The sequence below is a fragment of the Anguilla anguilla genome, chromosome 13 (assembly GCF_013347855.1).
Source record: "Anguilla anguilla isolate fAngAng1 chromosome 13, fAngAng1.pri, whole genome shotgun sequence".
Taxonomy (NCBI): domain Eukaryota; kingdom Metazoa; phylum Chordata; class Actinopteri; order Anguilliformes; family Anguillidae; genus Anguilla; species Anguilla anguilla.
In genome coordinates this window covers 34,209,246-34,225,202 of record NC_049213.1, presented here as the reverse complement: position 1 = coordinate 34,225,202, position 15,957 = coordinate 34,209,246, and the positions used below count along the sequence as shown (strand labels likewise).

Below are 15,957 nucleotides of genomic sequence, written 5' to 3'. Positions count from 1 at the left end.
GGTCAGTTATTTTCAGTAGAGTTGCTCATCCAGTTAGTTACATCCTGTATAATTTAGGGATGGTTCAGTGATTCAAGATGATTTGTTGTTTGCTGTTATATCATTTGTCAGAATATATAACGTTATATGAAAAACAGTTTATATGTATTTTCCTGTTTAGAGTAAGGTTCAAACACTCTTTAATACTGGTTTACAGCACCACTTTGGTATCCACCTAGAAGGCAGTGTCCCAGGCAACATTCTATCTATATAGATTTGAAACATGATAATGTGTCTATCCATATAGATTTGACGCATGATAATATTGAACATATTTGAAAGTGATACTGTAATTATTTGCAGATAGGATATGTGAGCCAGTTGTATTGTTTGCCATCTGAAAAGCTTGCACAAAAAACGCAAAAAAAAACTTTTTTTTTTGATTTACTGGTCAAAAACACAGCTCATGCTAAACCAAAGTGCATAATAAGGATACATCTGTCTGTGTATCTCCAGAGACTTTTTGATGTCCAATAGTTTGTCACTTTATCTTCCTTCTTTGGGCTTAATCCACACAAAAGAAGCATTCAAATGTGAAAGAAGTGATGCTTTAATCTGCAGCTCTAGCACCACTGCAGACAGAGAAGGATGCACCCACCCTGCTACTGATATCTGGATCTTCCCAAGGTTCCTTCCTGCAAGTCACCTAGGGAGTGTTTCCTTGCCACTGTCGCCTCTGGCTTGCTTTGTGTGGACATAGGCCCGGGTGTGATGTGAAGCTTACGTTGGCAAATCCTTTTTATTTATATTTATATATATATATATATATATATAGTTTGGTTGAGATGAAGGGGTAGCCATACACTGGGCAAATGTGTCTTAAAGTAAATCGTTGTATCTCTGATCATGTGAAAGAATTTCAAATTATATTATGATTACTGGTATAGTATGTAATGGAGTTTTGAATTCTTTAATTTGTGAAAATTTACATTTGTGTTTTAATATTTTGGCTGTGGTTATGGAGAACCACAGCTCTGAGTGAACTCTGTGGACATGCCTTTGATAAACAGAGGTGGTGACAATTAATAGTTCAATTGATGGTGTTATGTTATAGGGATTCCCCACAGAAACAAATTAAGCCATTAACATTACATAAGTGGGAGAGTGGAATGAAGCATATCTGAACAATGTGGAAAATACTCCCAGTTAATTCATTTCAGTGGCATGCATCAAAGGGTTTTTTAAAAACTAATACTGTACTTCTTTGTCTACCATGACTTTGGCTTGTCACAATTTTAGAGGTGGGGGGGGGGGGGGGGGGGTTATAAAGGCAAACTCATCCACAGAGGAAATATTGGACTCCGACATTGTGCAGGCACAAGAGTGCATGTATGTGATTGTGAGTTGCCTATGTTCACTATTGTTTATACTATGTGTCACATCTTTTATCTTTTGAAAATGTTCAGGAATTAAGCTTCAAATAAATCTGTCTGTATGCATATGACTTCTCCTGCATGAGTGTGTGTTTGCATATGTATGTGTGTGACAAGATCAATCGCTCTCTTAGGTCTTCAGATGGAGTGTTGTTGGCTGTTCCACGGTCTTGGTTGAAAACGAAAGGCCCTTTCCCTCCCTCTGCCATACAGGCCAGAGAGAGAGTATCTGCCTGCCTGGCTGACATGTCAACTTGGATGGTCAGGCATCACTTGAAGCTCAACCTCAACAAGACCAAGCTGCTGTTCATCCCTTACAAGACCTCCCTACTACGGGAGCTCTCAATCACTGTTGATGGCACCACAGTGACTGCCTCTCACTCTGTAAAGGGCCTGGGCGTGGTCCTCGTTGACCAACTGGAACTCAAAGAGCACACCAAGTCGACATTACAGTCCTGCAGATTCCTCCTGTTCAACATCAGGAGGATTCGACCATACCTGACCATGTGTTTCACCCAGCTGCTTGTCCAGGCTATGGTAATCTCCCATCTACATTATTATAACTCCCTCCTTGCAAGCCTGCCAGCCTGTGCCATACAGCCTCTACAGATGATCCAGAATGCTGCTGCCCAACTTGTCTTCAACCTTCCTAAGTTCTCTCACGTCACTCCCTTGAAAAGGCACATTGTTACAAAATAGCTTATAAATGCAGACAAATCTTTTTGTATTTTTTTAAATTTTATTTTCATATCAGTATTAGTTATATTTTATATTTATTTACTGTGTTACCTGCTAAATTAAAAAATTGAAGCATCAGTTATTTCATGTTTTCTTATACACGTTTTTAAATAGTTTGATATTTTGTAAAGCACTTTGCGTTTTTGCTTGAAAAGTGATCTATAAATAAAAGAACTTTTTTAAAAATAAAAAATAAGTTTATCAGATGCCCAGACCTTGGAGATAGGATACCAAGGTCAGAATAGAGCAGAAGTGGCCAATAAGGGCCGTATCTGTTTCTGGTTTTCCTGCCAACGTCTGGCCTTAATTACTTCGTTATCCCTAATGTTTACGAGATCTGACGTTTTAGCTACATTTCTTGATAAGTGCATGCGTGACAGCCTCAGGCTGTCCTCGTGTCCCTATATGAAACATTCTACTGTGAACTAATCTACCGAATGCTCCTTTAGACCTCATGAGTTACATTATTATGTACACAGAACAACATAAACATACGTGATTACTTACCAATTTTCGTAATTACTTTTTCAGCTTAGTTCATGAATTTTGGGATGACATAAGCCACACAAACTGCAGATGTCTCTACGTAAAATAAATTTTAAAAAGGCAAAGTGCATGTAAAAAAAGTTTTCAATAACGTCCACCAGGGGGCAATGACGTTCCTAAACAATCAACTTGTTGATTTTCAGCATGAGGGAAGCTGGCCGTTAAACCCCACTTTCGTTACATTCTAATCGAAATTCAAGTTATCTCCGCCATTTGCCTTTGATGTTGACCATATCCACTATATGACTGTTGGATTTAGTGCCTGTCAAAATCGGTAACATCTACAATTATTTATGCATTCTAAATTAAAGTCACCTTCACTGACGTGTAGAAACGTGTAGTAAGCTTCACAAATCACTCATCCGCAATGCAAAGTTTTATGAAAGATTACATAACACGTCAGGGAAAATGCTATTGTAAAATGTGAGCGTTATATATTATGTTGCTTGACATATGGGAAATGGTCTGACCTGGCAGCAATGAATACTTATAAATGATTTGCAAAAAAAAAAAAAAAAAGTATTGCTGTGGTAATGAGACATGCTGTGAAGAACACGTAATTTGGGTATTGGCTTTGTTTGATCACAATCTATAACATTCTGAGCATCACGTCTCGCTCCCGATTTTAGCCTGTAAAGCATCTAAATGACAAAAGTTTGTTTTAATTGTGTTTATGTTTATGTATGTTGTTTTTAATAGCGAAAAGTAATTAGTTTACCCTATAAGAACTATTTAAACTTTTCAAAGTAATACAGTTAAAATGTGTTTTCAAAAAACACTAATATATTTTTTTAATTGTGATCATCTTTAAGAAATTAATAATTGGAGCTGCGTTCGGTGGCGTCAAGTTTTCACCATCGAGGGAATTCAAGGTCCCCGTAAAACGCGCTTCCCGAGACAACAGAATTCCATTCCACGTTTTACCTTGGACAGTGGATTCGTGTATCCCAGTGGAACTGAAGTTTTCACCGACGCTGACAATGTAGCGGCTTGAAGATGAAAGCACGTCAGTTGGAAGCAGGGATTTCCTGTTAAAACTCTTTAATGTATAATATTCAACTTTATTTTGTTTTTCAAGGACACAAGGAGACCCGTGGGGGAAGTTGATGAAGTCCCCGCCTGGCGTGGGGCGAAGAGACTATTGCAGGGCTTCAGTCAGAAAGTGCACGAGATCATTTTGCCGAGTGATAAGGAGCGAGGGAAATTGATTTTTCACCTTTTTTTTCACCCAGCGTCTGAAGTTTTTGCTGGGTTGAGAAAAGAATGGAGACGCGGATAGCTCTCCATAGATTCTTCGGACTTGTCATCTTTTCAGTTTTAATACTGAATCTGATAAATGTAAGTGAACATTTATTTATCATATTCGCAAGTACGCTTTAACTGAAATTGACGGAGACTATCACTTGGCATGGGCTATGCAACCCATTGAACTAAGAATGTATGAACCATTCCTTTCTCACTAGCTGTGAACACAAAGATGTACTAAAGTCGCGAACTTTATTTCACAGATAGAAGAATATAGATAGCCAGGTAGCATTATCCTTCAGCGATGTGCTAACAGGTTGTGCCATGTAAAAAAATTTCCCCCAGGTATTCAAAACATATTTCTTAACAGTGGGAAATGTGGTGTTCGAGTACACTCGGATTGATTTATTTTGTTCACATAAACAAACGACTCATTCCCTGTATATCTTTCTCAGTGTGCTTCAACTACATGTTTCTGAAAAGACATATGTTTGTAAACACGTCGATGCTTAAGACTCCATGAACAATGTTCCATTCTCACACGCTACAGTTAGAGCTACTGTATGGGGAGCATCGATATGCATATTCACGTCTAGTCTTTGGAAACCTCAGTTAGCCTTGGGTGCACTCCGGGTTCACACGTTTTAAGTAGCCTGCTGCAGCATATTGCGCTCTGTGTCATTTTAAGGATGCACTTGTGTACATTTGAAGTTGTCACACTAGAGGTTTTTGTTGTTGTTGCTGTTGTTGTTGTTTTTTGTTTTGTTTTTGTTTTGTTTTTTTTGGTCAACAAATGTTTGGCATTAAATAAATATCTTATTTGTTGACTAGCATCCGACATGATTCCAGTTTAATTTGATGCACGTAAAGTAATCTTTCCCACTTTGAAATTGTCTCGAAGTTGAATGTCCATGTTAATTGAATTATGACGACCGTAGGTAGGCTATCCATACACACTACGAATGGCGACTGCTGTCAGTAGTCCCACTGCTCGGAGAGACAAAGGCTGCATAAAGATGCTTGGCAATGAAGCGTTTATAAACCAGTTCATGTTCCGACAAGTGTACCTGTAGGCTACGAAAATGAATATAGTTAAGGTCGTAATATATGTCTCATTGCCCAGATTGATTTGCTAAATTATCCTATCGTGAATGGAAATTCTTGGCAATCCGAATTATTAAAATCATTAATCAAATGAATTAACTTTCCTAGTCGCCAGTGATAACCGCAATCAGTTTTATCGATTGCTGATAAATTATGTATGCTTGCTCAGAATTAGAGGAAAGTCTGATCGTATGTGAAATGTTATGCCTTGCATATTTTCAGTAAAAATAATTGAATGACCAGTTTGATTATATGAAATGTAGATGATGGAATAGATCGATTCACACTTGGTTGTGTGATTGCAGGTTATGGAAATGCGTTCATCATTCACAAGAATGGATACCATATATGACCTAAATCATTGCATTTGTTCGGAGCGGTAAACTGAAGTTCGTTAATGGTATTTGGGATGTCAGCTGACTTAAAGATATCAGGAGATCGAAGCTGTACCAGAGGAGGACGAATTACACGGGGGCCAAGAACAGGGACAAACAAAATTATGTTTAGCGCGTGAAAACTAAAGCCGTTTGTCAAAAAACGTGATGATGATTCTATTACAACCTGAAAGATGACAAAATGCGTTTCCCATTTAATGGACATAAACTCACACATTTTACGTCAGAACACTAATAAGTGCATGTATACATTGTGATTTTAAAAGCCAATGTTTTCTTTCTACCTTGGTTTTGCATTTCTTGTTGTTTTTACTTTTTCCTTCCCTGAATTCATTTAGCGCATGGATCTGATGATGGCAGTGTGAGTTTACTGAGTCTGAAATTGGCTGCTTTGATTTTGTTCCACCAGCAGTTTGATTTGAGTGTAACCAAACGGTAATAAACAAATCTCCCAAGCCTGTCTGCTGGTAGACCCCGGCCCCTTACCCTAAAAGTTTCTTTAGCCGCGTTTCCACCAAAATTACCCGGAACTTTCAGTCCCAGGAACTACTTTAGGAACTAAAAGGTTCCTTCAGCCAATGGTTGTCTGCGTTTCCACCGGGGTCTAAAGTACCGCGAAGATTAGGCAAATTAGCCCACTGACGTTGTCGTCGGTCCATCTGTCATATGATTTCTTCTGTAACCCCATACTACCACCGAAGTAGCCTACATTATTTTCTAATAACCGGGACAGCCCGGAGGGGTTTATTCCACTTAGCTATATACAACGGGTTACCAACAATGACTATATATGGTTACTTTTGTATTTATTGATTTTCATATATCCTCTCAAACACATTCATTAACAGCAGAAAACATGCACACGTTGTAAACAATTTGCTGTTTTATTACTTTCTCGTCGTCAATTCCATATAGGCTAATCGCACAATGACAAGAATAGAACGAAAACTCGGACTTGCGTGAAAATGTAAATTAGTAGTGGTACAGCCACCGTTTGCTTTCCTTCGAAGTTATTGCTAGCCGAGCAGCGAAATGTGCCCTCCAGATGCGAACCATGCACCATAAATGAGTCCATAGTCTTCCTGGTCTTTTCGTGGAATTGAAAAATGGCAGTAAAATTGAGTAAAATTACGACAGTCTGAAAAAGCTAAAGGGAAGATTACTAGAATTAACCTGTTATTTTACCCGGATAAAAAGTGCGGAAGGTGATTTCCAGTTTGCTTGTACTGTATCACCAATGTTAATTATGCAGAACTACCGCATACCTCACATAACTGTATCAAACGTTTTGAGTCAATTACAACGGGCTAACAAAGAAAATCCGGAAGAAAATATTCAGCAACCGAATTAATCCGTTTGAATGTTTCGGTAGCCTACGTAATATGCTGTCCCAGCACGAATGCTTAGCATTTTATAAAACGAATACTAAAGCAAGAAAAGAACAGAAGAGCACACGTTATAATTCCAAGACGTTGACAGGCTATAACCAAAAGTAGGCTACTGCGCCGCATAAGTTTGATTTGAAGTTATTATGAAAATAAATAAGTTTGCCGCTGCATATTTTCAAACATGGCGGGTAATGGCGGAAAATAAATACAACACAAATGCTACGAGTACTCGACCAATCAGAAATGTTCAGCGCTGCAAGCTCCACCCAAAAGGTTCCTGTACTTTCGGAAAGTACTACCCCCCGAGCAGGAACGTTTTGGGGGGTAAAACAAAGCCCCCAGAACTAAATTTAGACCCTAGTTCCTGCGGTGGAAACGCACTGAGTTCCTCAAAAGGTTCCTAGTTCCGGGGTATAGTTCCTGCGGTGGAAACGCGGCTTTTGTTTACTTAGTTCAAACGACGTCTTGCCACACAGGTTTTTCACCGCTCATATTTCAACAGCTTATGCACAGCGGTTCTTCCTAAGCACAGTCCTAGGTACCCTGTGAGTGTTTATTTTTGCTCCAGGGGGAAATGGCTATTTTCAGCATCTTATCAGCTGATAATTGAGCTTATCTCTATAGTAAACCATATTTATGCACACCAAATTGATTGATTGCTTGGCTGGTTGATTGATTGATTGATTGATTGACAGGTAAAATCACTTTTGAGTGATAAGTACTGTGAGTTGGGAAATGACAAGCCACACACGGTTTCTGTGTTAATCAGAATCACAGAACGACATGAACGCATGTTCTCGCTTACCATAGCTACTTATAGCAAAAAACATACCGTAACTACTTATAGCAAAAACAGGGTTTCCTTGTGTCCCTTGTGCATAATTTGGGAAAATTCCGATGTATAGGACATGATTTGTGTTGTGCTTCATCTTACACATCCCATAAACCACTCAAAAGTGGCATTGTGATTTATATGTAGCATTTGAGTGGATACCTGCGGATTTACAATTTAGAAGGCACAGATATTGAATGGTTACGCTGTTGATGGCAACAGTGGTAGATGATGATGTTAATTTTTGTGTTATATTAGCCATTTATCAAGCAACATAATAGTTCTTGTGGTATATTATGTCATATCTGTATTATGGGTCCTCAAGGTCACTTTCTGATATTTATTGAGTGTGATGTAGTCACGGAGTTGAGTTCATCATGCTTATTTTGTGATCGGGTGTATTCTTGTTCGTTGGTCATACAGGTTTAGCAACGGCAAAAGTGGGGACAAATTCCACAGCTTTATGTGATATTTAAAGATGAACTAAATATTTCAGTGGGATCTTTTTGATGACATGTTGAGAATTCTGAAACTTTTTCTGTGGGCCTAGAAAAAAACACTGAAAACAGCTACTTTTCATGTAGAAACAACGGACAGTTTGTTCAGGGTGATGATTTAATTGTTTAGAACTTAAATGAAAAGAATGGTTCCTCGTCCACAAAAAAAGTTTTCCCTCTTTGAAAGGATTTGGAAAGACCTTCCATACAGGAGATTTCATTTAATTTAGGAGTTTTTTCAAATATCAATGAGCCTCTGACTTGCCTGCTAATAATCCAAATGTAAACAGGTGTCCAAAATGTAATTTATAACCCGTCTGATGTGTACAGGGAGTCAAATGGGTGGCTGAGGTCATGACCCTGTGTGTAGAGGAAGGGTCATAGGTGGACCTGATTGTAGAAGCCAGGGAGTTGACCTGTTTTGTCTGAGGAGAATCTGGTGCCTTCAGACCAGAAATGTACTTTTTTAAGAACAGCTACCTGTACATGTCTTAAAGACTCACAAGGTACTGAGACCTCATGTTCTGTGGCTGAAAAATCTGCAGGCATTTCAAATGAGAGCTGGGCATTCGGTGTATAGAAATGTTTTCATGCCCTTGTAATTTTCGGTGTGCCAGCTAGCTTAGTATGAGTTATGCATATTAACAGTAATGCTATTCGGGAAGCGTCATATATTGAACTGTCTGCATTTGCATGGTCACGGACTGACTGACATGTTGGTCACCAATCAACACCCTGAGCCGACCAGAGGAGGATGGGTTTCCCCCTTGAGCCTGGTTCCTTCCGAGATTTCTTCCCATCTGCCACAGGGAGTTTATCCTTGCCACTGTTGCCTTAGGCTTGCTCCTGTGGGGGTTTAGGCCAGGGTTGTCTGTAAAGCGTATTGTGACAACTGCTGTAAAATGAGCTATACAAATAAAATTTGATTGATTGATTGATGGTCGGTCGGTGGATTTTACAGTGAACTTTGGAGATGAGACTAACTTGTGTAACCCAAGTGGGGTGTTTTCTTTACAAAAGTGCCCTCAACTATTATACAAACATTTATATACATATACAAAACAGAAGAATCAGCACATCAATTATACCCATTCAATTAGACCCACCTACTGCCAACCACTCAACTGATGGAAAATGACCTGCTTATATATTATGCATTATTCGGACTATACCATTTCCATACAATATTCAATTATCTCAGAAGAAATTACAGTATATTTCCACACATAGAAATTATTATACATATATTAATTAGTTGCGGCTTTATATCTAATAATCACATATCGAATTGGGTACGAGAAAATATTGCCGACTACACTCTACGGTATCCCCCTGTCTAAAATAGCCAATTCTTCTTCTCCAGCGCTTCCAATAAAATTGCACAGAATCGTGACATTCGGGCACGTCATTCCAGTTTGAACATGGAACAAACGAATAAACAGCGGTTAGTAGCAACTCCTAACATTGCATTTATTGAACATAGTATACTAAAATAAATCTATTTAATGTTTGAAACCAGATGTTTAAGTTATTTGTAGTACATTATGGTGGTGAGCCGATGTACAGTAGCGAATGTGTTTTAGTTGACAAACTGCCAAACATAAATGGTGCGCACTACATTTATGAAAGCGTCGTGCTCGGGCCAAACGACCGCTACTATTAGCATATACACAGTTAAAAACCGATCGTTTAAAAAGCATAGCAAGTGTCCTAGAAAGAGCGCAGGGTTCCCCCGTTACATTAGGTCTTGTGGTGTTTACTTAACATTTGAAATGTACTTTTTGATGTCGCTTTGACTGAAAGCGTCTGATAAATTATTACATTTTAAATTACAATTATGTTGCTCATTTGGGGAGTGCAGCCTGATTCTGTGCCTGGAATGAGTGGTGTGGGCATGCGTGTGAGTGTGCATGCGTGTTGTCTGTCTGTGTATGTTTTTATGTGTGCATTAGCCTTCGTTATCTGTAAATAACACTCCATTCATCTTGTGAGTCCATATGTAACTGACATGTTAGCATCCGGTATGGCGTGACCTTCAGTAATAGTTTAACCTTAAAAAAGTGCTTTTATTTAATCTTCATCTGTATTTACATTTCCAGAGGTTGCACAGAATTTGAGGTCAGCGCTCATGACAGTCCATTGTTCTGGCATATTGAACTGAAAAGGGGTCTTTTTGAGGTCACCTGCTTTAGCTGCCCTACGCTGCCAGGAGGGAACAGGGTTGTAGCTCACATCAGGATCTATTGTCACCACTCTTTCAATCTATTGGCATTTTAATTTTTATAACCTCTGATGCATGGAGAGAGCCTAAATACAGCTGCTCCTCTGTTTCTCTCTCTCTCTCACACACACACACACACACACACACGTACATGCATATACACACACCCACCCACCCATACTCAAACACACACCCACACACGCACACATACACACACGCACACACATACACACACCCACACACAAACACACACACCCACCCACCCATACACACGCAAACACACACTCACTCAAATGGGGCTAGGCTACTTGGTTGGGATTCCCACTGCCAATCCAGTCACTTATCACCTATGTAACCATAGCAACCTGAGTAGGAAGTTCTGAGCATTTCTTGCACTGTTTGGGCAGAAGGGTGGTGTTAGAGTCTGATGTAGATCAGTCTGATGTAGACTGATTCACCCAAGCACTTATGTACAGGTACAATACCTAAAGAAGAGTATTTCACCTACTATTCAGGAAATGCTGTATACAAATACATATGGGTTATTATTATTACTATTAGTATTACTACTGCTACTATTATTATAAATAATAATCATAATAATAATAAAGAAGTGGAGAAACGCACCTCAATCCCCACCGATGTGTTTCTCCTGCTTGGGTGATGCACGATGGACATTTTGCGCTAGAACACTCATAGCGCTTTACATTTGAGATATGGCTAATTGCCCATCTTAGTAAATAATAATTAAATGCATCTAATGATCTATGAATCACCATTAACACATGGCTTGAAAAAAAAGTTCTTAAAAGGCATTATTTACTGTTTTTTTTAAGTTGCATAAAATCTTGCTAAAACAAATGAAGTAGGCTTAATAAGTAGGATGAGATTTCCATTGGTCCTTGAAGTAAAAAAAAAAAAAAAAAAAAAAAAGCCACCAGGTTTAGTTTTTTATTACTTTGAACTTTGGCCTCCATTACTGCAGTGTGTCCTATCTGTGTGTTAGGTATACAAAGCAGGTCACTGTGGAGTCGCAGAAGGGCACGGGGTTAAGATGGGGGGCAAATTGTTTCTGCCTGTTACCAGTGCCCAGCTGGGGATGCATTGGTATGCTAAACTGGTGGTCTTTTCAACTTTTTGCCACCCTGTTGTTTGCCTTCAGTCAAATCACAGATTCTTTACATCCTCACAAACACACCAAAGTGTATGCATATGCATAGTTCAGACAGCCAAGCATTGCCCTGCTGGTCTTTTCATGCATTCCATGTTTTCTGCATTGTGCAGTAGGCTACTTTTGGTAGCTTTTTGCCGTAACACATCCTGTGTGCTGTTGGAAAACATGATTAGCGTGCCAAGACTTGTCAGCTAATTTTCCATCTGTATCTAGCTACTTGTCGTAGATTTTAAGCAACCAGGCTGCTCATTGTCTCCCAGCTATCCAAACCTGTGCGGGTAACACCCCAAAGACGGTCAGGTATATGCTCCCTTTCGCCCAAAGCTCTGTCTGTCTCTCATGCAGGTTTTGGCCAGTACCCAGATAAAGAGTACCAATTTTCACAGAGCTTTCCTTCCCCCCCCTAATAAGTTGGAGAATACTCTCTGAGCTGTTATTAAACCATTGACTTTCAGAAAAGCAGGCAGGCAGGAGAAAGGAATTTTGTAGCCGTTGGCTAATTTCACTTCACTGCAAGAGCAGATCCAGCAGCTTCTGGAAACACCTTTATTTTTTGCATGGGGATTATGCGTACCTGCTTATCTTTCTAATGCAAATAAAGTTTAAAAATTAGCTCGAAAAAAATGTATGTATGCGCCAAACTCAGATCCACCCAAAGTCAACTGCCTTTGTAATCAGGTTAAACTCATTTGAGTGGACTGCTGTGTCAAAACAAGGAATGAAGGTGCGTGTTAGGGTGAAAACTAATATGACTGTCTATCTGGTGGATGGAAGCAGTCGTATCATTTTTGAAGCTAATTTGTGAACCATGCTAGTGTTCTACCTTGATATCTAGGCCTACTGTCCTGTCTCTGAATGACTGCCAAACCTTACATCACCTTTCCCTTCATTCCTTACTGTTCTTCCTTCTTTTATTCTTGTCTCCCTTACCTTTCTTACTCACTGTAGTTCTTGGCTACTTTCTTTGGTCGTATGCTTATTATGTACTATCCCGGTTTTGTATTTATTCGCTTTTTAATTTTTTTGTCCAAAAAAAAAAAAAAGAAAAAACGTATGTGTGCCAAGTACAGTGTACGGTGTGCAATACGGTGTTTGACCCCCCAATTGAGCCCACCCCCCCTCCAGCTCTCCTTTACACCCCCCCTCAGGGCCTGCAGAGGCTCACGGGGTGCGAGGCCCCCCTGGGGACCCCGCTCTGTATTCACACGTCAACGGCTCGCCTTCAGGATTCCTCCATTTTCTCTCCCGAGAGGCCTTTGCCCATCTTTCCTCGTCCCCTCCTCTTCTTCCTGGGAGACAGGAAGTGAGACTGTGTCTCGTGTGGGGCTCCAGGTGAGGCAGGCTGGGCCGTGATTGGTTGGGAGCCTCCCCGTACGGTTCTGTCAGCAGAGCTAATTCAGCCCGAGTCTTATCTCGCCCTGTTTGGGCAAAGATTTGCCTGCCTTTGAAAGGAATGAGCCGTATGGTGCTTTTCCTGTCCTTTCATATTTCGTAAATCAGCTCCAAGGCTTTTCCTGTCTGGTCTGCCACCCCAGAAGGTGCTGGTCAGCACCTTGTGCTTTTGATATGAGCAGCAATGCAGAGTAGTGGTTAGGAATGCAGACTTGTGAGCCGAGGGCTGGAGTGTGGAATCCAATTCAGGGTTGGAATTCTTCAGGGACACACTTGAGCAAGGTTACAGGCATGTATGGGTTAGATGTCCATGGTGATGTCTGTGCATTGACAGCAGGGGCATTAGTTAATTCCTGGGGGGCAGCGTGCAAACTATTATCCTGTGACAAAGTGACATGGGCTTTTTAGAGTATTGTTTTAAAATGCATACAATCCTTTTATACAGCCGGTTATTTAGTTGAGTAATTCAGAATAAGCGCCCTCTGCAAGCATGCAACAGCAGTGCCACACTCGAGAGTCAAAGCTGCAACTTCAGAGTTCAAAGCCCACTTGCTGGTTTTTGATCCAACCACGATACATGCAGGTCTGTACCTTCAGATGTCCAAAAATGTACTTCTGTGGACATTCTCATATGTAGGGCAGCTGTGACTGATTATTTGTGGGGAGAAAAAATCACTAAATATAATATACTGTATAAATAATATACTGTATAAATATATATGTGTGTGTATATATATATGTATATATATATATACAGGCCACACAGAGAGAGACCACTTTCTGATAGTTCTCACTGAGGACAGCTGTTAGTCTATGGGAGCAAATCATAGCCAAAGTTACATAGCCCAGCCGATCTCATGGCAAGTCCCTTACTGACCCAAGCTGCTCAGAGACTTCATACACATATTTTATCCAGAGGTTTACTGAAGGAAGGAAACATAAGTCCAACTAAATGATCTCACTGTTTCAATACAACAACTTTGTTTTATTGTGGTAAATATTTTAAAGTAAGAAAGCGGCAACAGAGAATGCGTGGAAATCTGAACATGTGAATCCCGGATAAAAAAAATCAGGATCCTGTCAGGGGTGTGGTGGCTTTGTAGATCAAAACTGTTACACTAAAGCCTTCCAGCTATTAAAACTTTACATGTGTTTACAAAATGGTTTCCAGACATCACCGCTACGGAGCCCAGGGCCCTAAAGCTGGCATGCCATTTGCTTTCCTGAAGTGTAGAGGAGGAGAGAGGGGCGGTGTATCTGTAGTCTACAGATTTATGAAAAGGAACTGCTTAATTAAAGCACAGTGGACCATAGCTGTCTGTTCACTGTTTGATTTATGAAATGCATTTCAGTCGGTACATTTCTCTGGGTTTCAGCTGATGATGGCTTGCATTTATATTGTGCTTTTCTGACACTCAAAAGTGCTTTTACGGTGATGAGGGGGAAACTCTCCTCAACCCCCACCTGGGTGATGCACGGCAGCCATTTTGCACCCGAACACTGACCACACATCACTGATGTGGAGAGAATGATTTTAGCCATGTAAACTGGGAGTGGAGAATTTAGCCAGGACAGCAGGGAGCCCCCTACTCTTTGTATATAGCATCATGGGATCTTAAATGACACATCATGAGTTTGGACCTTTTTGGTTTAACAACTCACCCAAAATCCTACAGCACAGTGTCCTTAGCACTGCACTTGGGCATTTTTGACCGGAGGGGAAGATCACCTCTTACTGGTTCAATTTCCGGCTGCAGCATAGTTTTCCCAGGAGGTCCCCCAGCCAAGTACTAACCAAGCCCACACCTACTTAGCTTCAGCCCTGCACATGGGTGTGCAGGATACATAGGGCTACTGTTCACCATTCCATGTGTGTACCAGTTATGGAATATCTCAGCACTTTTAAAATCAGATATTTAGCTTATGCTGCTGCAAATCTGATGCCCTAAATTTTGCTTAGGAGTATGTTACATTACATTACATTACATTACACTTTACGGATCACTTTACATCGATTAGAGTTTAGTATTTATGTTGATATGGAAATGTGAGATTTACTCATGCTTTACAGTGTTGTTGTTGTTATTGTTGTTGTTGTTGAGGCGGAGGAGAAATGGCTGTGGATTTCAAAAATAACACGGCAGTGTGTCATTACCTCTCCACTCTCGCCTCACAATGGACGCAGAGGTGGAGCTCGACTGTCACCCTGCAGCTCCCAACCGAGGCCTCATCTCCACTGTTTTCGGGAGGTAAATATCGCTGATGTGTGCTGCCCCAAATATGTACAGTAGGAATAGATGCATTCGCTGGCACTAGTTCAACCTACTTTTGAAATGGATCACTTTAGATCGATTAGAGTTTAGTATTTAGTCGTTTCATTTTATTCTCATAAAGAGAGAGAGAGAGTGAGTGAGAGACTTTGAAACAGTGTTTTTTTTTTGGTGGGGAGGTAGATTCAAAAACCACAGGAATTTTTTTAATGTACGGTAAAACTGTGCCAACTTGTTACAGACTAATGACAAGTGCAGTTACAGACGTGCAGAGAAAGAGAAAGCCGCAGGATGTCAGATTCACCCTGTGCTTTGTGTTTGGGGGGGTGGGGGGGTGGCTTTCTGTTGAAACCACATTCACCACTGGCTGGATTACAGAGTGGAAGGTAGCGTTCTGTTAACATGATTTAGCGACTTGACTGAAGGTTTTGACCACAGAGTGCGGCGCTCGCCTGTACCCCAGCTGGTGGGCCTGATTGCCTGCCGTGTGTGAGTCACAGACACTTTTTGCAATAAGTGGTAATGTATGGTTATCAAAGCTTTTCTTTTACCGTTCAGCTCAAAGAAAGCCATGTCCTCTGTCACTGTCAGAGAAATCTGGAGGCCTGGCTTTATTTCTCCCTCTTTCAGATCCTCAAAAGGTGCTTCAAAGAAGCTGTGAGATTCAGAGTGCCTGTGCGCTAACAGCTAAAGACATGTGCTATCATGCCCTCGAATGGAGAATCTCAGCTCCTCAAAACAAC

The 15,957-nt window shown here is 40.4% G+C and overlaps 1 protein-coding gene across 1 annotated transcript in view; it reads left to right on the top strand.

Moving 5' to 3' along the window:
- The first annotated feature begins 3,626 nt into the window (after nucleotides 1–3,626).
- The window catches only part of LOC118211621 (basement membrane-specific heparan sulfate proteoglycan core protein-like), a 108,738-nt gene continuing 96,407 nt past the window's right edge, over nucleotides 3,627–15,957 (top strand). Inside the window, exon 1 of the mRNA XM_035388968.1 lies at nucleotides 3,627–4,034. Coding sequence (XP_035244859.1) covers nucleotides 3,960–4,034 — 75 coding nt within the window. The 5' untranslated portion in view covers nucleotides 3,627–3,959. The remainder of the gene's footprint in view (nucleotides 4,035–15,957) is intronic.